Genomic DNA, 25,566 nt, shown 5'->3' on the forward strand with positions numbered 1-25,566 from the left:
CAGGGCTTAAATTCACTCTGACCATCACTTTCTTGTTTTCTGTTTTTTATAGAATTTTACCTTGCTGAATCTATCACTAAAATCAATTGCAATTCGCTATCAAAATATAAATTGAAATATGATATAAAAAATAACTTTGTTTTTCAACAGATTGTTTTTTTTTACATCTGTGATCTTTCAGCCTTTTCGTTTTCTCACATTTCCAATTCTGTTTGCTTTTATTTGGTGTGTTTTCTGCCTACTGGCTTTGTCATTCTTTGCAGCTTGTTTTTCTGTTAAGTTTTATCTTCGGAGCCCTTCTTGCCCCCCTGTCGACATGTAGAGTTTTGTAAAAAAAAAAATGTATACATATATATATTATTTATTCTGCAGACTTGTACTTATTTTTGCGAGACGTGGGTCAGAAATCACAATTATTGGTCAAAGCTATGTGGGCTTTCAATAATTTCCCCAAAAACGGATTAGCTAGCATAAATATTTTTAAGGTACTACTTTTAGGTATCTGCCTTATTGCTGAGCAGCACTGATCACTAGAGGCGGTCTTTAACTGCAAACTCTGACAGCTTAATGGATGAGGGAACAACACTATTGAGTTGCTCATTTGTCTCCCAGGTTAATGTTTAGAGTTTTGTTGAGTAGTCAGGGAACATGGTGTCCAGAGACCCAAACAGCCACTGTCTGAGGATTACACACCACACTCTGAGAGCTTGTCAAAGAGAAATGGCAATTGATGGGTACCCTAAATCGACCTTGCTTATTGCTTGCATTTTAAGCATATAAAACGACCTTCAATGTTTCTGTTGTCTTACAACATGGGATGTCTTGTATCATACAGGTGATGCCTTCTAGCATTGCTACCGTATTGCTTTTGCACACTCCTATTTTGATGCACATGGTAGTTACTCATGCATTGTCTGCATCTGTGGATCACTGTGTAAAGATGCTAGAAGTGGAAATAGCAACGTCACAAAAAACGATAATGACAGATTATGGTTTCTAGTTCATTTCTTAAATCATTTTTGCATTTTATGTTCAGTTGCAAGTAATTCCTTCATTTCTAATGATCACACAATTGTTGATTTGTCTGAGCCGCAAACTAGTATTATGTGCAGAATATTTTAGTTTTCTTATTTTGGCACCTGTTGACAAAGGGAAAGACATCAAGTGCATGTTGCATGTGGAGATCTATTTCTCTACTCTGCATATGCACAAATCACTCTTGCACCAGCTTATAACAGATGCTTTGCATCAGATGCACGAGGCACCACCACCTCCTATGGGTTGTATGATGGAACCACGTATGTGGCAATCACGCATGCGTGAACAACGCGGTCGGAACAACAACTGTGTTGTTTCCACACATACCTTTACAACGATTTTTCATTGTAAAGGCCTGTGTGGAAAGGCATGCGTGGTTGTCGCATGCCACCCTCCCACCCTAAAAACAGAAGTACGCCAACCCCCTACCTTTAAAAACTACCCCGATACCCCTGACCCACCCTGAGTCCCAAAACAGACCTCCACCCCACAAAAATAAAACTACCCAACCCCCTAAAAACAAAGTTACCCAAACCCCACACCCTGCCCCTAAAAACCCGACCCTCCCACCCACCCTAAATACAAAACTACCCCGACTCCCCACCCCTAAAAACTCACCCTGCGCCCCAAATACAAAATTACCCCGACCCCCCAACCCTAATAACCTGCCCTAAACACAAAATTACCCCAACCCCCACCCTGCCTCTAAAAACCGAACCCCCCCATATGCCCTGAATACAAAATCTCCCCAACCCCTCACCCCTTCTCCTAAAAACCCGACCCCCTCATTTGCTCTGATTCCAAAATTACCCCAACCCCCACCCTAAAAACCCGACTCCCCCACCCACCCTAAATACAAAATTACCCCGACCACCCACCCCTAAAAACCCACCAGCCCTAAATACAAAATTACCCGACCCCCACCTCTAATAACCCACCCTAAATACAAAATTACCCCAACCCCCACCCCTGCCCCTAGATCCCACCCCCCCACTCGCCCTAAATACAAAATTACCCCAACCCCCACACACCTGCTGCCCTACCCGCCCTAAAAACATAATTACCCCAACCCCCAAACACAAAATTACCCTGAGCCCCTACCCCTCCTCTAAAAACCCGACCTCCCCACCCACCCTAAATACAAAATAACCCCAAACCCTGCCCCTAAAAACCCAACACCCACCCTCTAAAAAAAAAATTGCCCCCACCCCGCCCCTAAAAAAAATAATAATACCCCGACTCCCCACCCCGCCGTAAAAAAACATAGTACTGACCCCGGGTCTCTTAAAAAAAAAAACTACCCCAACCCCTTCACCCCCACCCCTAAAAACTACCCCCAACCCTGCACCAGCCCCACTTACCTGACGTGTCCTTTCCTGATGGATCTTCCTTTTTCTCTGCCTTAACCACGCATGTGCATTGTTCAGCACATGCATGGTTAAGGCAGAGAAAAAGGCCTGCGTTTTTCAGGCAAGCGTCGTTCAGCTTGCTTGAGCAACGCAGGCGTGTTTCCGGACGCATTGTTCCGAATCTTTCCTCCTCCTACGCCCTCGTGATGGAAGCCCCCTCAGATCCTCATAAATGGGAATCAGGCCATGATTCAACTGTGAATAAGGCAGACTTTGAGAGGCTGTGGCCTTACAAAACTACTGCTGAGCAACTACGCTCCTAGTGTCTACATCTAGTGGTTGGATTTAGCAAACGTTGTAGAGTGTCCCTCCCATTTTGCACTACTGCACTGTCTTGCACAGTTGAAGTTTTGCAAACTTAAATATTTCCAGCTTCTGGCATCCCACTTTTGTGATATGCATCTGCTCTAAAGGGGGTGATAGATCAGTGTCTAGGCCAGGCATCTCCAGTGAGTCACTTGTTAGCTACTGGTAGCTCTCCAGCTACATGTAAGTAGCTCTCCTATGTGCAGCCCGTCCACTATATTGAAGACTATTGCTTGAATTAATTACTGTATGTGTTCCAGAATTGAAAAGTGCATATTCAAGATGAAAATATCAGCCTATAAGATGATATTTTGAGAAAAATGGTTGAATTCCCCAAATATATCTACATTCCAAGTTGATAAAACCACTTTTGCGTTACTACTGGCAACCCTGCCTGATGCATTGAGATGATCACTGCTGGCAGTCTAGCATAGGGTGCCACTAAGCTAATGTTGTCCATACATCACTAATAGCATCAGTAGCTCATCATAATGTTTACTGAACATAAGTAGTTCCTGTTTCAGAAAAGGTTTGAGTCCCCTGGTCTACACATTGTGTGGCAGGATCCTTTCTGCCAGCGATTGTTGACTGAGTCAATTGACTTTTTCTGCCCCACTATCTTTCAGTGTGAACTTATGTCAGTAGATTGTGATTCTTGGGAGTGTGACCAATGGTAATAGAAACATGTTTTGTAGGTTTCCAACTTTGTTGCATTCCAAGTAAATAAGATGATGAAATTTGCACATGGACCAGTCAACTTGCTTATTATTCAGGAGCAGTGCCAGGCGCAGGCTCTCCAGATGCCTGTACTCATTAAAACCGGTTGTAACATACTCTTTCTTGCCTGACGTTACAGTACCAGCAGGAGATCATAGTGCTTCAGGACAAGCTCCGAATGTCCAACAAAAAACTGGAGGATTACGAGAACCGCTGTAAAAACCAGGAGGAGCAGACCCAGAAGTTGCTCCTCGAGTACCAGGCGCGGCTGGAGGAAGGAGAGGAGCGGCTCCGAAGACAGCAGGAAGACAAGGAGCTCCAGATGAAGGGCATTATCAGCAGGTAATGTGCACCATTTCCTTAGAGCAGGGGTAGTCAAAGTGGGGGGCAGGCTACCCTAGTGGGGGCCTCAAGCGATCCCGGGGGGGTACCGGGCTCTGGCTAAAAGAAGCATTATGTAGATAACAGTGCATTTTTTAGGCAGAACAAATTTATTGCATTTTTTAAAAGGTAACAGAACTTAACTGTAATGTTTAAACAAGTCTAGACATATTTAAACATTGCCAGCTTAATAGAATAATTGTAAAAAGTTCTGATGGGGGCCTGAAGATTTTTTTCACCCTTGGGGGGGTGCGCGGCATTAAAAAGTTTAAGAACCACTGCCTTAGAGCATCATTCGTTAAACCGGTACTGGTGTAGGTCACACTGAGGATAGGTCGTTTCTCAGTGGGCTGTACCATTTCATTTGTTGTTGCTGCTGCAGAGGACTAATTCTCCTAGATCCAGCGGGAGAGCCTGTAGTAACAATGCATCATTTGGCCTATTTTTTTAAAACTTGCTAGTGGAAAGAGGGTAACTTTCTGCCAATCATCACTGCAAAGAGGAAGACTCAGTAGATATAAGGTGGCCTGGTTTTACAAACTTTTCATCGGCTGCTTCCTATCCCAGATCTGTCGTTCGTTCATATACAGGTGTTTGAAGGGGCTGCGGCTGTCAAACCTGGCTGCTCTTTTGATTTCAGTGAAGACATAAATTAGAGGTTTTATTCCCTTCCCAGAATGCACCTCTCCAGCGCGGCCTTCTTCCCCAGGGATTTTTCATGATTAATATTTGATCAGTGAAAGTGGGCTATATTTCACATGTAAAGAGGATTATTCATAGCTAACTCCTTACACTCTGAAATAGGGAGAGGACAGACTGTAAATCTGGTGGAACGAGATAAGGCTTTCCAACTTCTTGTTTTCCATAAGTTTCACTTCTCTCTAGTCCCCAGACACTCTGTGAAACACTTTGTGGATGCCACACACTTCTGATTACATTAGGCCATCTCATCTCTCACACACCCTTTCTCTCTCTGTCTCGCCTTCTCCATCCCTTCTTGTCTGCATTGACTCTGAGTCACTATGAGGCCTGGAGTTGGGGAAGTGTTACCACACCCCCTTTACCCTCATCCAGGACACCCCAGGATTGCCCCTTTGTCCCTCCCTTAGGCCCTCAAAGGTCTCCTACATGCAGATGATTGGCTCGGGTGAAGGCAAGCAGAGGGAACCACAAAAAGTCATATTGTTATCAAAGCCTGGTTTACTTTCTGTTCCCGCCCCAATCATCCTGAGACTAGAGGTAGCAGGGACAGTGCCAGGGTACCAAGGCCCGGCCAGTGGGAGATGCTGATACCCCTCCCTCAGCCCCCTAAATGACATCCAGCATGTTTATCTATCTACATCAATTTCCTTCTCTCCTTAAACCTTTTTCTCCCCTTATCTCTTCTCTTTCCTCTTATTTTATCTCTGTCTATCCTGCTCTCTTTTGAAGAAACATCAGCCACCCGCATGCACACGCCTGACCTCTCCTTTCTAACACACAATCTGCCCAGTCTCTTACACACCCGACTAAACGTATAGATTCAACCCCATCGTATACATTTAGGGCCTGATTTAGAGTTTGGCAGATGGGTTACTCTGTATTACGATTCCCGTAGGATATAATGGAATTGTAATACGACAGACGGGATATTCGTCACGTTTGTAACCCCCTTCGCTAAGCTCTAATACAGACCCGTAATACATATAATTTAATACTGTCTCAGTCCCTCTCATTCCCTCTCTGTTTTGCCGCACCGGAACATACACACTATCCTGGTCACGCTCTCATTTTTACTGTCTCTTCTTCCTTCCCTCGCCAGTGAACGCAGGTGATATTCCTCTCAGTTACATTTGCAGTGACAGGCGCACTCACTATCCCACTGTCTCTCAGAAATACTCATATGGTTATCTCGCACCCTCCAGGCCTACTCTCGTCTCTCGTACTGTTACTCCTAGTGCCTTCCAAACATCAACTCTTCATTCCATGCATGTACCCTCTCACACACAAACATACACACACACACACTCTCTCTCTCACACAACCACAACCACACACACACACTCTCCCTCACACACACAGATTCACACTCCCTCTGTCTCACACACACTCACACTCACAAACTCACACTCTCTCTCAAACACACTCTCTCAAACACACACACAAACACTCTCTCTCACACACAGACACACACACACTCTCTCCCTCAAACACACACACACACACTCCCTCCCTCACACAGACACACAAACACACACAGACAGATACACACTCTCTCTCACACACACAGACACACACTCACACACACACTCTCTCTCTCAATCACACACACACTCTCCCTCACACACACACTCTCAAACACACACAGACACAACCACTCTCTCTCACACACAGACACACACACACTCTCTCCCTCAAACACACAGACACACACACTCTCTCACACACAGACAACTCACACACCCTCTCTCAGACCCAGATGCACACAGACACACATAGAGACACACACTCTCTCGAACACATACACCCACACTTTCTCTCTCACATACACACTCTGTCTCTCTGAAACACATACACACAAACACACTCTCTCAAACACACTCACTCTTTCTCAAACACACACACAGACACAGACCCACACACACAGACACTCTCAAACACAGACCCACACAGACACACATACACAAACACACACACACACTCTCACACAGGCATACATACAGACACACACTCTCTCAAACACAGACACACACACACTCTGTCTCTCTCAAACACATACACACAAACACACTCTCTCAGACACACTCACTCTTTCTCAAACACACACACACACACACAGACACTCTGACACACACAAACACACATACTCACTCTCAAACACAGAGACACACAAACACACATACGCACTCTCCCCCTCAAACACGCACATTGTTTGACATTGTTCAGCATTCCGTCCATCATCTTTTCTCTTTTGACATTAAAAATCTGGCTTTCACCGTCCCACCGATGTGATGAAGGATGCCCGGTGGCCGGTATGGATAGGGTTGTTCTGTTTTGGACCTGCCATCCTCCACACAATGGCCCCAGTCAAACGCTTCAGGTGTGCTGCAAGGCTCTTGCTTCCAGGAGGCCAGCCACAAAGCCCAAAGCAGCCTTCAGCACAGGAAGACCTCGTGAAACACTCGCATTGAATTACCTCATGTAAAACAAGCCTTTCTTGGAGTAAATGTCACCTTCAGTAGGGAGGCATACCAGGCCTCTGGATGAAGATAGATGCAGAGGCGCCGGGCACGTGCAAGACGAGAGTACATGAATTTTGCGGCACACAGGTGTGCTTCCAGCTATGCACAAGGAACAGCCACACCGTGGAATAGTGTACACGAAACTGAACTGCCCTCTGGGACAGGCGGCCTTTAGCTCGTGTACCATATCGATCACACCCCTACCCCCCAAAAGGCGCATGGAAACCGCTTGCATTCTTTGTTTATTTAATTTATTAAGGTTTTATTCTGCTTTTTTTATATTTTGTATTTAAAATCCGTCTTCTCAATTTAGGAGAAGTAAAATTAGACATGGATGTGCAGCGCTGACGCATGTCCAGTGAATGGCGCTGTGATTACAGGAAGCTCTGCGCCTGCCTTTGCTCTCCTAATTAAATGCGGTAAAAGTTAGCGGCTCCTCTGTCACCTGACCCATGACCCGCACACTGCCCCAGAGGTGCTTTTTTTCTGGGACCTCCTCTGACCTCTTCTTTTGAGACTGTCACCCGCACAGTGGTATTGTGCCTTTCATTAACTACATGACAGCTCCAGCCTGCCACTTTCATCTGATTTTGGTTGAAGAGTTTTGCTTGTGTGTAGGCTGCATATCATTGCTCCCCTAGCCCTTTGAGGATGCGAGGACCTTGAAATGACAACAATACAATGCATGCGACATAACAAATTAGAGTGACACTCTTTGTGGATAAAGTATGTTTCAAGTGTATTGATTACACAGGTTGGGTAGGCTTACAGGTGATCTAGGAGTCAACGATGAGTTCCTTGCTACCACCCTAGCAGGGGAGCAGCACTTGGATGCCCAACACTAGGTCGCCCTGCATGCGACGTGGCCAGCTGCGTTCTTCTGTGTTCCCAGTGGTATTCCCTAGACCTTTGCAAAATTCCTGAGCAGTGTGAGTCAATTCCAGCCATTCCGGGGGTCGTGGATAAGGGCTGTCTTTATTCTGAGTGGGGGTTTCTGTTTCACCTTGGACATAGGGTGGATGGAGTCAGCCTACATAGAGGGGGGCCACTGGGCAAAACACATTTGCTGCATCTCTTGGGTTCACCCTGACAGAAAGGTTGGCATCTACTTCTGCTGTTGATATAAGAGTTTGAGAGTTATATCAGTTTATATGACCGGAGAGAAGAAGGGATCAGTAAACACAGAAGAGAGATATAGAAAATTATGTTACTTATATTGGGTACTTGTGTAGCACTTCTGCCAAGACTGGGCCACTTCAAAGCACTGTGGAAGAACAGGGCTGGAAAAGGGAAAGAAAGAAGCATGGAATGGGTGGAAGAACGGTACAGGAAAAAGAGAAGGGAGGTAAAGGTTAGGTATGAAAAAGGAAAACGGGCACTTGCTGTTGCCTCTTGTTGACTAGTCCTGTAGCGCTTTTGCTGTCCTAAGGCAACTTGAAACCAATGTGGAGGAACTCAGAAAGGCAGGAGGCAACAGGAAAGAGAGAATCTGCAAACAGAGGTAAAGGGGGGGAGACAAGAAAGAGAGGATCGTGGAAGAGTGGGGAGGAGAGAACTGCAAGGAGGGAAAGCAGGTATAGGAGAGTGATCACTTGTTGGATTATTGTTTTTCGGTTAGCCATCCTTATTCAGCTTCAAAGCACTCTGGGAGACTAGAAGAAGAAAGGTTGGAACATCGAGGGAATGATAGACCAAGATGAGGTGAAATACGATGTTACCTGATGCTGCTTACCTCCTAGGCTGCTTACAGGATGGGCCGAGCAGGTGAGATGTCGTCTTCACTGTCGGGTTGTTGATTGGACCATGCAGTGGATCATAAAATGACCAGCCACTGGCATAAAAGAGTAGAGCAGGAAAGCATAGCATAAGCAGAGGAAACTCAAGAATGCCATGGTTACTGCAAACATCCTCAAAATTATTCTGCAAGTAGTGTTCTATGGTGAAGGCAATTTGTCCTTCATCAATCTCTCTGATCGCCAGTCTGCAGACAGGGAAAGGAATCATTTGACAACATGATCTACTGACTATGATGTAGTGATAGCCGATGAAAGGTTCAGATCTGAGCCCTCACACTGTGTCGGCGCCCATATCCTCATCAGCTGGTTATTCAATTAAGAAGGCCTAGTCTGTACTCACGATGACCTAATTCGAGCTATCTTCTGAGAATTACAGAATGGAACCACAATTTGCAGTAGCATTCTTCAGGAACAGCACAGCTTGCAGATTAGATTCTATGTAAACTTTTGGTGAATTTCAGAGATTTTCATTTGCCAACGTTTACTTATTTGTCTCAGGGAATTAAGGGTAGAAGGCAGGTGTGTATTTTTTTGGAATCCCCACATCTGCAGTATGTTCTTGGTTATGCAGGGTGGTATGCTGTCACTTTTATAAAAGCCGTACACAAACAGTAAATCCTTCTGACCCTCACTAAAGTCACACACTCCACTGCAATGAACGAGACATGGCAACTCAACCATCTGATATGGTCACTCACGTTACAAATGAAGAGGCTGAGGGTCTCATTTATGAGGTCATAGTGGAACACTGCACCACCGAAGTGTCATTTTTTTGATGCTCCGGTGGTGCAGCGTGCCAGCCAATATATACAAGGCCACGCAAAGCCACCTTGCGTGGGTTTTCATGGGCTTGTAAATATGGACCACTTTCACGCATGGGTGTTGCTTGGGTTGTTCTGATGCAACACTCATGAAAGCAATCTGGGAATGCTTCAGGTTCCTACGCCACACCAGGGGTGGCGTAAAAATGCCGCAACAGGGGGTGTTCCACTTTTTATGTGTGCTGCATTATGCAGCACACATAGAAAGTGGAAACCACCTCTTGTGATTGTTTGCACCATGGTGCAAGGGTGCCTGCATTGGCGCAAGGTAGCAATTTGTTCACCAGCGCAAGGGGACAGAAATGCGCCATATCTTGTAGATGCTGTGCATTTCTGCCCTTTCCCCATGACGCAGGCTCCGCAGCAAGACACGTGCTGTGCCGACCTGCGCCACGGGCCTCACAATAGGCTTGGAAAAGAATACAATGACCAAAACATGATCATACAGTATCCCACACTCAAGATATGCCTGCTAGCCCACAGAGCTACCAGTGTGGGCTCCACAAATGTTCATACCATAACCTTGTCAGTGAAAAGGGCACTTGCAAGAGTTTTGTGTTCATTGATAGAATTAAGGTACATATGGTACTGGCTTACCTTACCTCCCCTCTTCTCTAATGCTAGGTTGATGTCGGTTGAGGAGGAGTTGAAGAAAGACCATGCAGAAATGCAAGCCGCTGTGGACTCCAAGCAGAAGATCATCGATGCACAGGTAGGAGAATTCTTTAAGTTTGCATGCTATTGTGTCTCACCCCCATTCTTCTACTTCCTCGGATAGCTAATATAATGGATTGTGTTACACTCAGATTGAAAGTCCATCTTCCATAAAATAATCCTTGGGGTGAATTGACGGAAGTAACCACTTTGAACTGCGGAGAAAAAGAGAACGCCACAAAAAGTTGCTTTTTGACAAAGCTAAAATATTGCCTTTTTGCACATATCGATTAAAAATAAAGTCACCCAATAACATATTAAAAGAACACTTGAGATCTTAAGATCTTACATTCTTTCAAATATGTAATGTTCACTTAGGGCAAATAACCCAGCCATCTCCTGCGTTGTTAGTGATTCAAAACAAACCTCTTATATTTTGCATAAAAGAGCCAGCACCAAATGACAAACTCATGGCTTGTCATACTATAGTTATTCATGCATTCAGGAAGGAACGCACATACAAATGTGTGCTACATGATGGTCCAATGATGGTTTTTCATTGTGTCTTGAATCACATTGCTTGTTGTGCAGAGTGTCAGCACATGTCCTACATAGCGGACATTAACACTGTGAAACGTATGCATAAATATTATTAAGCATTTTCTATTGAGGAGGGCTCTGATATGTGCTATTATGCTATAACGTGATGTGGCTTATTGTTCAGGGAAGTCTGCCTATTCTGTTGTTGTAGTCTTTAAGTGAATTTTAATGTGCTTGTTTTGCTGATGCAGTTAATTGCCATCTTCGCCCCTGGCAGTGTTTGATGATAGTTATTTCTTTTTCTAGCATCTCAAGCAATCGTAGATTGTGTCTTGGTATTTAGTAGGGTGCAGGAGGGAGTATGATGTAGTAAAAGGAAATTTGGCGGACCTGCTAGGAGCAAATTCTCATATAGAAGCCTGAACAATTTTTGATCTTTACCACAGTTGTTTCAGAGTTCTAGCTTACACACCCTGGAGTAGCACCTCTTCTTCACACAGTCTACTTATGATATGATGATACTGTGGAGGGAGGTATTCCCATATTTAAGTAGTGGTACTGTGGAGTAAAGTTTCCTCATCCCTGAGTCGTGGCAGTGTTGAAAGGTATCTTCCCATTCTTGAATAATAATGGCCTTGTTAGGTGAATAATCATCTTGGTTTTCTGGTGTTAGACATTTGATTTATGATTCTGTTGACTAAAGCCTTACATCGTCGAGTAAAGACACTGTGCAATGAATTACATCCCATCCTGGAGAAGTGGTACTGTTGAGTGAAGCCATAGCATTTTGGTGTGTTACTCATTTATGGAATCCCATGCCAATGTATAATGATGACAGGTCCAGTGTGCAATGTTCAGCTGAAGGTCCAGAAGAAGTTTCAAAAGAAAATAAAGGTTTGTATGCATCATTGATGGATTACAGTAGCATGCATGTTTAGCTTTACAACAGGTGCTGAGGCATGTAAGAATCAGCCATGAGATAAAGAATGTATAGCCCAGACATGGTGACGTCTAATGAAGCTGAAATCAACATATTTGAATAGCAAAAGAACCAGAAAAATAGGCTTAAAAATAGGTGTAAAAACAATACTTACCGTTCATTGGGAAAGAACTGTTGGGGTCCTATAAAATAGGTTTGTAGTAAACGTATCTTACATCTTCACATTCCACTTAAATTCTGCTACTTATTGACTCACTTGACTCTTAATTGGCTTTTTTTTCTTAAGCTTACAACTCTTAATTTTAAATGCCCTGGGGTTCCCACCAATGATTGGCACTCAAAAGAAAATGTTAGACCAACAACATGTCAGTCAGGGGCTGGAGAGGACTAGAGAGATTGGCTTTCGGGATGTAGTGGTATAGAAGAACAAATGTAATAAATGTGTGGCTTCACTCAATCTTTTTGGTGGACAAAACACCCTTTAAAATTAATCTGATGTGTCATCAGAGTTTTTTTTTGCATATATCTTGTCACAAAATCTGCCCTTTGTGTTTTCCACAGGACAACTCTGGCTCCTAGTTTCAGGATCCTGAATGTTCTTTGCCGAAAAGTGATGTTCTGAGTGTATTTTATAAGGCAGCATTTATGTTTAAGTTTGATGAAATGTGCTTTAGGTAGAGATTTGGCCCACCAAAGAATCAGCATCCGATGGAGTACTAATGTCTTCTCGTCTGCTTAATGGTTCTTCACAATAAAGAAGCCTTGGCATGAAAGAATTGTTTCAGTTCAGCAAGGGCATTGCTGAAGGATTGCCATGGTCATCTCTGCAAGTTGGTTCTTCTGATTGCCTGATAGGGCTAAGTTCTTCCAAATGGCTTGCTGGGCTGCTGGTGATGACAAATGAACTTTCACCACAGTCAGGTATGGTTGACCAGTGCTGGTGGTAAAGGTGGTTGAGGAAGATGAAAAATCTGCAGAAAAGACTCAAGACATAACATGACCAGATTGACATTTTGCAAGCTCCTGTTACATGTTTTGGCTATTTTTAGATCAGTCATTGGTACAGTGGGTTTCTGAGGAAGCCATAATGGCCCCAGTGTTCTCTAAAAGTTACTCTCGGGTGGGACTCCAAAGGATGAAGATTTCCATGCTTTTCTCCCTAGTGTCACTGAAAAGTAAGACATTTATTTATTTGCTTCCAGCTCTCCTCCTTGGCACATAGGAACGGTACTCACGCAGCGACTCGATGAACCAACACAGTTGCCACAAAACAATGTGCCTAATTTGTGTTTTCCTGAGCCACTTGGCTGATTTCAACTTTGTTACATTGGACATTTCTCTTTACAGACCTTAATCGACTGTCTTCAGGGACTCAAATAACCTTTCATCCCTTACTTTACATGACATATATAGTGAAAGTCTCAAACCCTTACAAAGGAAGAGGCTGATGTACCACAAGTAACCATGCCCTTGCTTCAACCCAAGTGGCAGAAAGCTCACATCCAGGCCCCAGCTCTGAGTCATAGTTTACAACTCTGGTGTATATGGCCTTGTGAGGGAATAGGCCCGTAATATTCTGGATATTTTGCAGCGCTTGCACGGATGTCCTGGAAAGGCAGCTCTTGGTTGGCAGAAGCTGCATGGCACATGTCAAACCTTCAGTGTGGACCCATCCTCAGGACATGTTGCATAGCAAATTCTGTCACTAGTTGATGTGTTTCTTAAGCATCTATGCATACCAATCATGAATCTTCTTTAAATCAACCAGATTAGGGATGGTGGATTGGATGGTCCATTCACTACTATAAACAATGCCTTCTGCAACCTTATTTAGATGCCGTCATGTTGATGTATGAAAATGTCTACCTTAGAAACGGTAGTGGTGCGATTCCTTCTCTTGTCCACAACTACTAAAGAGGTTATGCAGTGGCTAAAAGGGTCATGTTTACTATGTCACCCCATAAGACTGGCTCCATAGTTTTAGTTTTTACTTCTGGGTAGACTTGTTAATTGTAGCATGCTTCAGAACATTACAAGAGGGATTCTTCTCTCCATCAGAGAAGGTAAATTGGCCATCAGAGTTAATGACGCATAGAAAGTCCAGACTTGGCATTACATTTCAGCCAGGTACGAGCAAACAAAACATGTTGATTGAGTGGTTGCTTGAGAGGATATCAATTGCAAAAGTAGCATGCTATAAGAATATTACAGCAACAAGATCAACACTCTAATATCAGGGATACCATGGATGTAAGTATAGATTTACTGTTCTTAACTCCACAGGTATGTACCATATATGTACCTTGATGATACATATCAGTATTTAATGCAGTTGTAAAAATAAAAAGAAAGCAGGGAAAATAAGCAAAATAGGGCGATCATCCCAACAAAATATTATGCGAAGGAGAAGTACACCTCTGTATTGTGGGTCCTTTTAATTCCAAATTAGAGACGATAAAACGTAATGAAAGTAAATCTAATTCATAGATTCTTGCGCAATGTAGGGGTAAAGTAACACACGCTTTCATTTCACCACTGTTACTCCAGTGAAGTGTTTGAAAGCTGAAAATGGTTTGCTTCATAGGGTCAAACATCCGCATCCTTTGTCTTCTACTTAAGTCACAATTTAAAGTTCCTGTGGTGGGTGCTAGTAAACAACGTAAAGATAAGTTGTTGATCACTTTCTGCACTTTTTATAGTTGATTATTTATAACCTAAAATGGTTAGTAAATATCTTCTTCAAAAACAATTGTTTGGTTATATCTTAAAATAGTTAGTAAATACCTTATACCAAAACACTTGCAGTTTCATTTTCAGGCAAGGAAACATAATATGAAGATAGTGGTTGTTTTTGTAAAACGAGGACCTTTTCTTGTTTGACCTAAAGAAAACTGTGGGAGTAATAAAGTTCGAAAGCAGTGACCAGATGATTTGAAAGTTTGTGTGAATGGTAAAAGCTGTACCCACCAGTTGTAGCTATGACCCTACTGCCCCTAGAAAATCAGAAATACTGCGAGCACACACACAAAGGCCTTTGGGCTCAGCTTCATACTCATAATGATGGGCTCACACTCGTATTCTCATTCTCTCATTCTCTCTCATTCTCTCTCACTTCTCACTTCTCTCTCTCTCACATAATGTAATTAAAAGGGCCTCGATAAGAGTTTACTATAACAGAAAAGTCATCGATCACGAACAGTCCCCTAGTGAAACAAACATTTGCAAATGCAATAGGTCTTGCCCTGGCTGCCAACACCTGACTTTAGCTCTGGTTTTTAAAATACTTATTTTGCCAGTTTTATTTTGTGTAATTGCAAAATGTAATTGTTGGGGAAGCCCCTCCGTCCTTTCAACAATAGCAACAAATAAATAAATCGGTAAACAACTATATTTATTTAGCCTGGAAGCACACATTACTGAAAATACTTTGTGGCAGGATGTTTACCTTGTGAAAGGGCAGAATGCCATCACTCACACTGAGGTTAGCCAATGGATGAAGTGAGCTGACCCAGATCCCCATGCCATATGCTGCAGTGGGTGGAAATAAAATATGAATGACACTGCAACAAACCAATGGAAGTAGTACACTGTCTGAAAGCCTATATAAGTATATTATACATATAACTGTAGTAAGACCAAAAGGTTTGGTTAACATCAGACCTAAAAACGACAAAACTGCTGTTCCTGAAGACCATGCCACAGGTCCCCAACACCGCCTGTATGTGGTCGAAAAGGAGATTTCAGAGCTAACTTCAGGATGTCGCCTATCGCCCCAAAGAGATTACAATGAGTAATTATCATGAAACATGGGTTTGCAGTTGAACTCTGGACCATGCTGACATAAAATATCCTAAGTGCGATGCTTGTAGTGGTTAAGGATAAAAAAGTATTAACAATTGGTATTAGTACCACTATTCTACTTGTTAGTCTGTTTTGCGTATCACAGTACTTGAAAAATCAAATCTTTGGGGTTCAGTAAATTGTGGTGTTCACCTGACTGCCAGGTGTGGAAACTTCTCTACTTTTGAGAGGGCTGACGTGTACTTTATTTGCACAGTTGGTTGCAAGTTGTTCGCACCAGCAACCTTTTGTGGGTATCACCAGCCCAGGGTTTTACCAGCACTAAGCATCCTTGGTATTCGGCCACCCTGGCGTTCTATAGCATCCATGAAGGGCTCCTAAAAAATCTATGTGCATATATTAATTTTTTTTTTTTTTTTTTTTTTTTACAAATTAAGCACTGAATGGCAGCAAGTGGTTGGAGAAAGATGAACTGACATTCTAATCCAAGGCCTCCATCTTTATGCACCATGTATCAGGTGTGTTCCCTGAATATTGAACTCAGAATCTCAATAGGATACAATATCGAGGATAAAATATTGAAAAACTCCAAATACACATAACTACGCAATGCATATATCTTCAAGGTACGTAGAGTTAGGAGTAATAAATCTATTCTTCCTTATAAACACTTACATTTTGACATTTTGCCCTCTCGATATTCAGTAGTACAACCCCTGTTTTGAGATTTCCTTGCAAATTTGCAAAATGATTGCAAAGTGGACAATAGCAGCTGGACGCGGGTAAAGGTTGATAGCAGCTGTCAGAAGTGGTGGCAGAGATTTCTATAAGACTAGGTCATGGTTCCCTTTAAGATAGGGTCACTGTAACTTTATATAGGTTCAGAATTCAGTACGCAATATAATGTCATGACTCGAGGGCCCTGCAGAAGGCCAAAGCAGGAAAGGGCGAAACAATTCTTGCCTTCTCCAGTATGGTTCGCTTCTCCCTTGCTGGCAGCCATGTTCAGGCCTTTGCCCTTTGCCGTGCGAGTGATGACTTTCTACGTAGGGGGCGAGCATGACAAGCCAGTATGGGAAGCTGTGTGTGCGAAGGGTGGGGAACTAATATGTGGTTTAGATTCTTTTTAATGAGTTCTGAATATAAATAAGGAGCTGTCTCCATAGGCACAAATAATATAAAGCACCTTAGGCCTTGTTCTTGGAGCATAAAATCCAGGAGGGAAATTGTGCACTCGGTAAATATTGATGCTTCCTGGGGTATTTCTTGGGGGCACAATTACTGCGCTATTCCTATTTACATACCTTCTGAGTTTGCCTTCTTTGTTCCAGGCTCTACCTGGTGCAAACCGTGTGGCCAGCCATTATCTGGATGCACGATCAGTTTTTGAGTGATAATCACGATGTGAGCTGAAAAGGGAATGAGTTTTTAATACCAATCTTGTGGAAGGAGAGAGACATTCGTGTTCACAAAACAAATGGAAAATTTGCTCCACTATGTGAAATCTACATGAGTTTTACAGAAAACACATACAGACAAGGAGATTCTTGAGTTTGACAGCTGACATAATCATAAAATGCTGTTTTACAGGCAGACGAAGTACAAGGTCGAATTCAGTAGGTCGTACTATGTTTTAGTTGTAAGGAACGAGTGAGAATCGGAATGAGCTGGGAAGGTTAAAAAGAGCGTCAGAGAAGGTGGCTGATGGAACAGCACGTAGTAGTGAAGGGACAATGAAGGAATAAAGCCGATTGAGGGCGTTAAAGGAAAGGTGAGCACAGGGTGCCAGCCAGTGCTTAATTTGTGCCGGTGGTTTCCAGTGCGGGGCACCAGCACTAATTTTTTAGGGCTGACACTTATTTTTCTGCCTCAAGCATTGGCTGCGAGCAAAAAGACATATATGGCAAAGATGGAGGAAGAGAAAAACGAAAAAGCGTCACAAATGGAAAAAGCAAAAAGCTGCAGGTGTGAGCGGAAGGGGCAGGGAGTGGCCGTAAATAGACTTAAGAGGCCGGAGATGGCTACATGATTACCTGTCTCAGTATTCGGTGCTCGCATCAGCTGCGTGATTCAGAGGAGAGCTTTGGGCAACGGCACGTTTTTACTTACAAATTAAGCACTGGCGGTAAGCGGAGGGAAGGCGGAGATCAGGGGCAGTGGACGTAAAGGAGGGGGTGTAGGGTATGAGAGATATTGAGACAATTGCGTAAAAGTGCATTAACTGTGTGTTTTAGGGCCCAGTATAAAGTCTTTACAATTCAGAAAATGTGAATGTTTCAGCCAACTGAATGGCTATGCATATTTTTTTTATATCAATTTCAATTTAAAAAGTTGTTCTAGAACAATAAGATTTCAACTACCGAGGCGTATTCTTACTGGAATACCACATGCTCTCTAATTCCCTTGGTGAGATAGTCCCTGTACCAAAAGGAATGCCCCACCCCAAGGATCGAGCCTTGAAGCTTGTTGCTTGCGCTGAAAGCTGTAGATGAGTCTCATCTCCTTTTCCAAAGGTCCCACTTTCCTCTGGCCTCATCTCAGCAGGATGCTCTTCTCAAGAAATGTACATGTCAAGCTCTTTACCTATCAGGTCATCCTCTTTCTACATGCTCCCATGTACGCCAGATAGGGGAGGAGGAGGCACGGTGAGAAACACATTTTTGTGCGCAGGATCACACACTTCGGTCCAGTATGGATTTGAATTCTCTGTGCAATTCTCTTTCACAGTGAAGGTTGTCTTTGCTGTTTCTCAGGGACTCCCCAACATACCTCTTGAATGTGCAGGAAATTCCATGTCCTAATCCTGCAGAATTCTGAAATCTGGTCCTCCCCAGACACTCTAAAGCACTGCAGTGATGCTTGTAAATGTAACCTGCCAAGAGCACAGGCTGCCCTATGATGCATCAAGGCCTGACCTACAGTGGACAAACACAATAGTTTTCAAGGATAATTGGAAATCTTTAAATCTCTGAAGGACCAGTGCTAGAGTGAGATGGAATCTTCCCTTGTGCTATTAAAGGAACCGTCAGGTGAATGACATCTCAGTACATCTCAAAACCCAAGCGGACGTCATGAAACAAAGCAACACCTGGAATGTCTGTTGTTGGTCACTGTTATGATACAGAATTGGGCAAAGAGAACTCTATGCTTGATGGCATCTTCAAGTTATATGCCATCGTGCCCAACATCGGTTTACTAATTGTAGAACAAACACATATATTTTTTTAAGTATTAAGAATGGCGTGTATTAGAAGTCATTGTCTTGTGAGAGGCCTGATATGTTTTTTTTCATTGCCCTGTCTCTACATGGTTCATTTATTTACATATTAGTAGACCTTCTGTGGCAGGGAGCTAACGGAAGGGGCAGTGGAGCTCTTTACAATACTTTAGACAAGGTCCAAGTACCAAAGGGTATCATCTGAGGAAAGAGTAGAAGGAACATCGAATTTCAGCTCCAAATTCTCCTCGCGAGAGGATGGCCACGTTCAGATGCAGGGGACGGAAAAGTGAGGTATGTCACAAACATACAGACTAGTGAGTTATTTATAAAACCAGACTTACATAATGAAAACCACTGAGCCATCCTAGCTCCATAATTACTGACCATTGAAGTCTGAACAGACCATTGAGCCAAGGACCCCTGGGGGTGCACGTATTTTGAAAGTTCATTCCATGGGCCAATGTCTCTTTTGTTGTTCATTTAGAATTGCAGATTAAGGCAGTTGAGTAAAAGTTTTTTTTTTTACTAGAACGTACCTCTAGAGTAACTTCATGAGTAATCGGTGTGCTAGTGTATGCTTATCATCGAGATACCCAGGTATGTCAGCACGCGGTGGCGTGGCCTCTCCCCCGGCTGTAATTGGCACGCCAGTGGTGAGAGCAGCGAAGTGGCTGACAACTTCAGATCCAGCTAATCATTTCTCTCCCGCACTGCTTGGGGCATCTGAGATGCAATTAGAGGGCAGTAGTTCAAATCCAATTGAGATCCAATTTTAGGTATTAATAGCCTGCTGACATCTGCTAGCCCTGGTGCCTGTTAAGTTCACGCTTTCATTGATTTTAGAAAAAGCTAAGAAATGACACCAAATTAGCAATTTTATGCATATGGAAGGACGAGGTGTTCCACACAAATGATAATATATGCATTCATATGCAAAATACCTGTGATAAGGAAAATTTTATAAAAATCGTGTGTTTTTATGATCTCCTTAGTTAAGCAAATCACCTGACTTAAATAGAAGCACAACATAACTCAAGCTTCCTTCTTAAAATAAGAAACATACACCACGATCATCACATGTAACACAAATAAAGTCTGTGCATTCCCCCCTAAGCCTGGTGCATCCTCCAGTTGACGACAAGATGTGAAACTAGAAATTTACCAGCATCGTTCACACATTCCAAAATGTACCTTTCAGTTGCACAGTCAGAGATTCGTTCTCCATGATCCACGGCTGGGATGTCGAGATGGTCATTGCGCTCAACCAGTTTTTACCAAATCGAAAAATACTCCCATTTGTCCTTTTGTCGCTTTGTTTCCTGGCTCCCTGATCTCTTTCTGAAAGAGGTGCCACGTTCTTGCTACTTGGGATTCTATTCCAGTGCTGCTGGTGGGCTTGTTTGGGTGTGTTAGAGGCAAAATGCTATTTTACCCAGCGTGTGCTCAAAATTCTTGTGGTTCTTCTGCCCCATCACCTGTCCTCTCGCCAGACATCCACTCTCCCACACGCTGTATCCCCTCGTGCCGAGCTGCACTCGCATCTTCATTGCCACCTGTGAAGTCCAGGTTGTGTACAGTACTAAGTTGCTTTTCAGCTAGGTTTGCACTGCATGAGTCACATGCACATTATATATGCAGGTGTGTAGATTGGCACTCTAGCATGTGGTGAGGGGCCCCTCACTCAACAATGGTAAATAAACTCGTATACCTCTGTGTGCATCTGCATGTATGGTTAATGCCATGCTATTCTTTCCTGTGCCTTACTTATATACACAAAGTTCATTGTGTTCGTAAATGTACGTTTATTGCAGAAATGTCTCTTTTGTGACTGCCAGGTATTAACAAAGGCAGTCCTGGTGCGCGTACATTCATTTACTTGTGCTGATTTCGCTGCCACGAGTGAAGAAAAACCCACTCCCACTCAGGGTAGAAAATATATGTTCCAAGGAGGGGTTAACCTTGAAAGTTTGACAACCCCACAAACATGTAAGTTTGTGGGCATTTCTAAAGTCCTGTCCAACCCCTTTCCACCCTGGACATGGTCGGACATTTACCCCAGGTTAGGGCTGGAATAATTCCACTTCCAAGATGGAAAGGGGAAGGACTTCAGCCTTCCAGATGTTTGTTCAAGAATAGAAAACCCCAGTAAGCTATGCCCCAGCACAGATGCAATTCTATTCTCCTTTTTCGACCTGGTGTTTGTGTATAGGGCTCATAGTTTTCTGAGCAGGTTCGGAGCACAGTCTGATTGCCAGGACCTTCGCTTTGCAGCGGTGAAGTTCGGAGGATGATACGTGAAGATGCAGCTCCTAAAGCACAACCATCATCTTTGCACCTGAGTATTAAATGTCTGCATCGGGTGTATTAGTGAACATGCTCCTAATATCATGTTAGAGGACGATCCGGGCCCTTCACGCCAGGCAGGTTGGCCCAGTGACGTGGTCTGCCTTTGGGTGACTGTCCTATCATTGCTCACCCCCCACAAAGAGGGCTGTACTGACCTTTAACCCCATCGAGGGGGTTTGGGGCTGGAATTAGTGAAGGCTGCTTGCAGAAAGCCAAGGCCTCCCCTGTCACCCTCTCCTGGGTTATTACAGCTGGCACATTAGGGCACTGAGAGAGAGGAGCGAGAGAGAGCTAGACCCTAAAGATAATCCTTAAGGTAGGGGAAACTGCCAAAGCAGAGAGAATATTGAGATATCAAGGAGAAGACACCGAGGAGGGAAGAAGAGAGACAGCAAGTGGATGGATGGGCGTTGGAAGCAAGGAGGCAAGGGCTGGTGTGAACATTTGCTAACATCTCTAACAACTGCCCCCCGTCTCCAATTTTCGACCTGTATGAATTTAGGGGCATATTTATCAGAATTGGCGCAGCCTCTGCCCCAAAATTGGCAGCACCCCACTGCATCACTTCCAAAATGCAGGAATGCACCGTATTTAAAAGAATGCGTTGCATCTCTGTGTTTCCCCCTATGCTGGTGCAAATTAGCTCCCGAGCGCCAACGCAGCCGCCCTTGCGTTGTGGTGCAAGGATTGCTGCGTTGCAGGGGAGACTGTTTTTGTGCAGGAAGGGACACCTTTAGTGGGTGGCATTAGATTTTGGTGCTGCCTCAGGTTTACAAAATCTCGTAAATCTGGGTCTGCATAAAAATGCAATAGGTGTTGCTGTGGAATTCCCACAGCAACACCTATTGTACGCTCTTTCCAAGCAAAGTGCTGTGTGTGAAGGGGCTGCACTTACAAGGTGGCATTAGGCCACAAAAAGTGGCTTAATGCGTCCTTTTAAATATGGGGCAGTGCACAGCGCCTCCGGAGAGTCACAAAAAGTGACGCTCCTGTGGCGCTAGGGGCTTGTAAATATGCCCCTGAGTTCGTTTTTCTATTCATTAATTCATGTGTGCAGTGTGTTGCCTTCAAAGGCTGCTCACATTATTCTAGTAAGTGCTCCACATTGTTGTGATATTGCTCCATATTTAGGGATTTACATATCTCTAAAACCCCACGAGCGCAGCAAAGCTCCCCGTCCTCTCCATATGATATTGCCTTTGTCATTGTACCGCCTTTGGGGTAAAGGTGTATGAAGTCTGCATCAATCTGGTGGATGAGTTACTAACCTTGTAATCTAGAGATCTGAGTCCAAATTCTGCAGTTAGCGCCGCACCAAAAGTTAAAGGATTCAGGGCAAACCGTGTGAATGTACTTTTCCTCCAAATTAAGGGTGTGATTCTCAAACTTAATTTTGTACTAGGTTTAGGAGAACTGCAGTAGTACTACCTACTTACTACAACATGCAATTCACAAACCTACTGATGAAAATATCCACCTCCCCATCATTCCTAAGGACAGACACTCATACATTTAAGTGTACTATTAAATGTGGGCGGGACCAAGGTGAGTGGATTAAAAATGTGGAATGCTTGCTACTAAATGGGACTTCGGGGAGAGACGACTGTCACCCCCTAAGCTCATTGGGATTCACAAACTGCACTTCTAAAACCAATACAGCCAACAAGGACCATAGCAAATGTACTCCAACTCAGACCTTGAGAAGGTCCAGCTCCACATATTGCTAACCACTAATAAGGCAACACTTTCCCAGAGAAAATAATGGAGGTAGAGACTTAAAATAGAACCCAGTAGTAAATAATGTTAAAATAAAATAATTCATTTCAGCTTTTAGAAAATATATATCAGTTGAATGTAATGTGTGTGTGTGTGTGTATATAATATAAATACATTAAAAACATTATTATTTTGTAATTGAATATTTAATATTTTTAAAATAAAAAATAAATATAACTTTTTTAAATAGTTAAATTAATTTTTTTATTCTATTTATAACCTTTTAAAAATGTTAATATATATTAAATAAATATATGCATTTTTCATTAAGTGAGATTTTTTAAAACTTACAAATTGTAATTTAATAAAATTTAAACTAATTACATATTTAATTCACAATTGAGCTAACCGCACTTTACCATTTTTTATTTTGTTTCACAATTAAGATAAATATATATCATTAATTAAAATTAATGTTTAACATACAATATGTTTACTATTTTTTAAAGTTTAATAAACTGTTTAAAGTTTCCTTATACTTTACCGTAGGGAGATCTGATCCTGGTGGTCCAGAACTCCGCCTACGTGTGAAAAGTTACTAGTAGTAACTACACTTTTGGCTCCAGCCCCTATTATTGGGGGTGGAGACATGTAAATCTACACTTTGCAGTAAATTTTCACTTGGAAATTGTGCATAGCCAAAATTAATAAATTTAAAGTCTACAAATAAATTTGCACATGTACATTAACTCATGTGTAAAATTACTTTGGGAATAGTCCCCTAAATGTCTGTAATGGGAGGTAATGGTGTGTTACTAGCTAACTGGTAAATATGCATGAAGTGAACAAAGAAATATGTGGTGCACTGCCCCAGTATACATTTTCTTGCCCTCCTGGTTTCTGCACTGTTGTTTCAATGGACCCCATCTCTTAGAAATGTAAAGCACCTTATATTCACAATGCTTTCTTAGCTACATAATTCCCTCTGATCAGTGCTCCTAGTTGAGCCTTCAACCAGTGCAGAAGACTGCAGCTGATTTCCAATTAGAGCACATCACAGCCATTCTGTAATTCAGGCCTATCCAATATAGGTGCAAAAGCTGTGGATCTATGCCAGATGTTCAGTCATACTGCTTAGTATCTTCCACTTAGATAAATCAGTTATAAACTTATCTTACTGAAAATTTGGCACGCACCCACCTCTCCTAGACCTACGTTGGACACCATTTTCTGGATCTGGTTCCAGGTCTCCAAACTGGCCTTGAAGTCTTGTAGTTGTACCTTGGAATCTTCAGGGGTGGAGGGGTCTGTTCAGCAAGATATTCTGCAGATAGTGAGTTTTGATTTCATCAGATGAGCACCATGGATTGCTGGCACCTCCACCATGGTTCTCAATTGCCTTAACTTTAGATTTTTTTCTGCAAGGGCTGTTGATTCTCATCACCTTGAATGAACCTGCTCTCTTTATTATACATATGTTGTTCCCGGTATAATGAAGCACTTGTCATTGTTTTCTTGCAGGAGAAGCGCATCGCCTCCCTGGACGCAGCCAATGCCCGGCTCATGAGTGCCCTTACCCAGCTCAAAGAGAGGTACAGCATGCAGACACGTAATGGAATCTCACCCACAAACCCAACTAAATTGCAAATTACAGAGAACGGCGAATTCAGAAACAGCAGTAATTGTTAATACTTGGAAACCACAGACCAAGGAGACTGAGCGTAACGAACTTGCAGTCACACGCGGCTCTCCCAAGACGCGGTCCTGCTCCCCAAGAAGCCCGCTCGGTACTGGAGACCGCACATTTGACTAATGCATTGTGGGAGTCAGGACCAGCAGAAGCCGAAGGCAGTGTATATTGCAAGAGGGCGGAGGGTACCTGGGAAAACAGAAGATGGAATTGTTGTATAAAATGTGTGGTAAAAGAAAGAAAGAAAGATATTTGTATACACATTTTTGTCATTTCTGGTTAATTATTTCAGTGCTTATTGTACAAACTGCTAGTAACTGTGTCCATCTCCAACTAGCTGAGGAGTTGCTTTCATGCTCCCTTAATAACATTGCAGGTGGACTGGCATTTCCTAGCTGCCAACGCTAGCCGAAGGAGACTCTTGCCTCTTCACCAAGCAGGTCATGTATCCATCAGAATGTAGACATGACAGATTGTTGGCATTAACAGCCAAAGTGTTCTTTTTAAGAACAGCCTTTTGATATGGCTTAAATCTGCCCAAATCTTAATACACATATGTTACATTTGGAATTCAGTGGTGTGTTTGCCAGTGTTGTTAGTGTTCAGATCAAGATCTCCTCAAATCATGGCCTCCATTATTGCGATTGATGGGCCTACAAATTTATGAGAGCCATTGGCTATCTATCAGACAATCAAGTATTACCCAGGAGATATGCTGATTAAAAATCAAATCCTTAAACGAAATGGGGCTAAGCTGCAGAATAAAACACCAGGAATTGCAGGGTCTGCTGCAGCAAAGTGTCACTCTCAAAGCCACCACTTGTCTTGAGTGGGATGAAAGACTGGTATTATGGGCATTTCTCTTACACCTGTGTGTGGGTGTTTCACACTTATCAGCAAAGGTAAATCATGCTATGGGTGTGGCACTCATGGTTGGCATTGAATGAAGAGGTGTAGCTAGCTACATCTA

General features: G+C 43.0%; 1 protein-coding gene across 16 annotated transcripts in view; it reads left to right on the forward strand.

The window, feature by feature from the left end:
* The window catches only part of DAB2IP (DAB2 interacting protein), a 1,276,993-nt gene extending 1,252,148 nt beyond the window's left edge, over positions 1 to 24,845 (forward strand). For all 16 annotated transcript variants that reach the window (XM_069241673.1, XM_069241675.1, XM_069241667.1 and 13 more), the window contains 3 exons: positions 3,610 to 3,812; positions 10,314 to 10,401; positions 24,428 to 24,845. In XM_069241673.1, coding sequence (XP_069097774.1) covers positions 3,610 to 3,812; positions 10,314 to 10,401; positions 24,428 to 24,595 — 459 coding nt within the window. In that variant the 3' untranslated portion in view covers positions 24,596 to 24,845. The remainder of the gene's footprint in view (positions 1 to 3,609; positions 3,813 to 10,313; positions 10,402 to 24,427) is intronic.
* Positions 24,846 to 25,566: the final 721 nt, after the last annotated feature.

Source organism: Pleurodeles waltl, chromosome 6 (genome assembly GCF_031143425.1).
Source record: "Pleurodeles waltl isolate 20211129_DDA chromosome 6, aPleWal1.hap1.20221129, whole genome shotgun sequence".
Classification (NCBI taxonomy): domain Eukaryota; kingdom Metazoa; phylum Chordata; class Amphibia; order Caudata; family Salamandridae; genus Pleurodeles; species Pleurodeles waltl.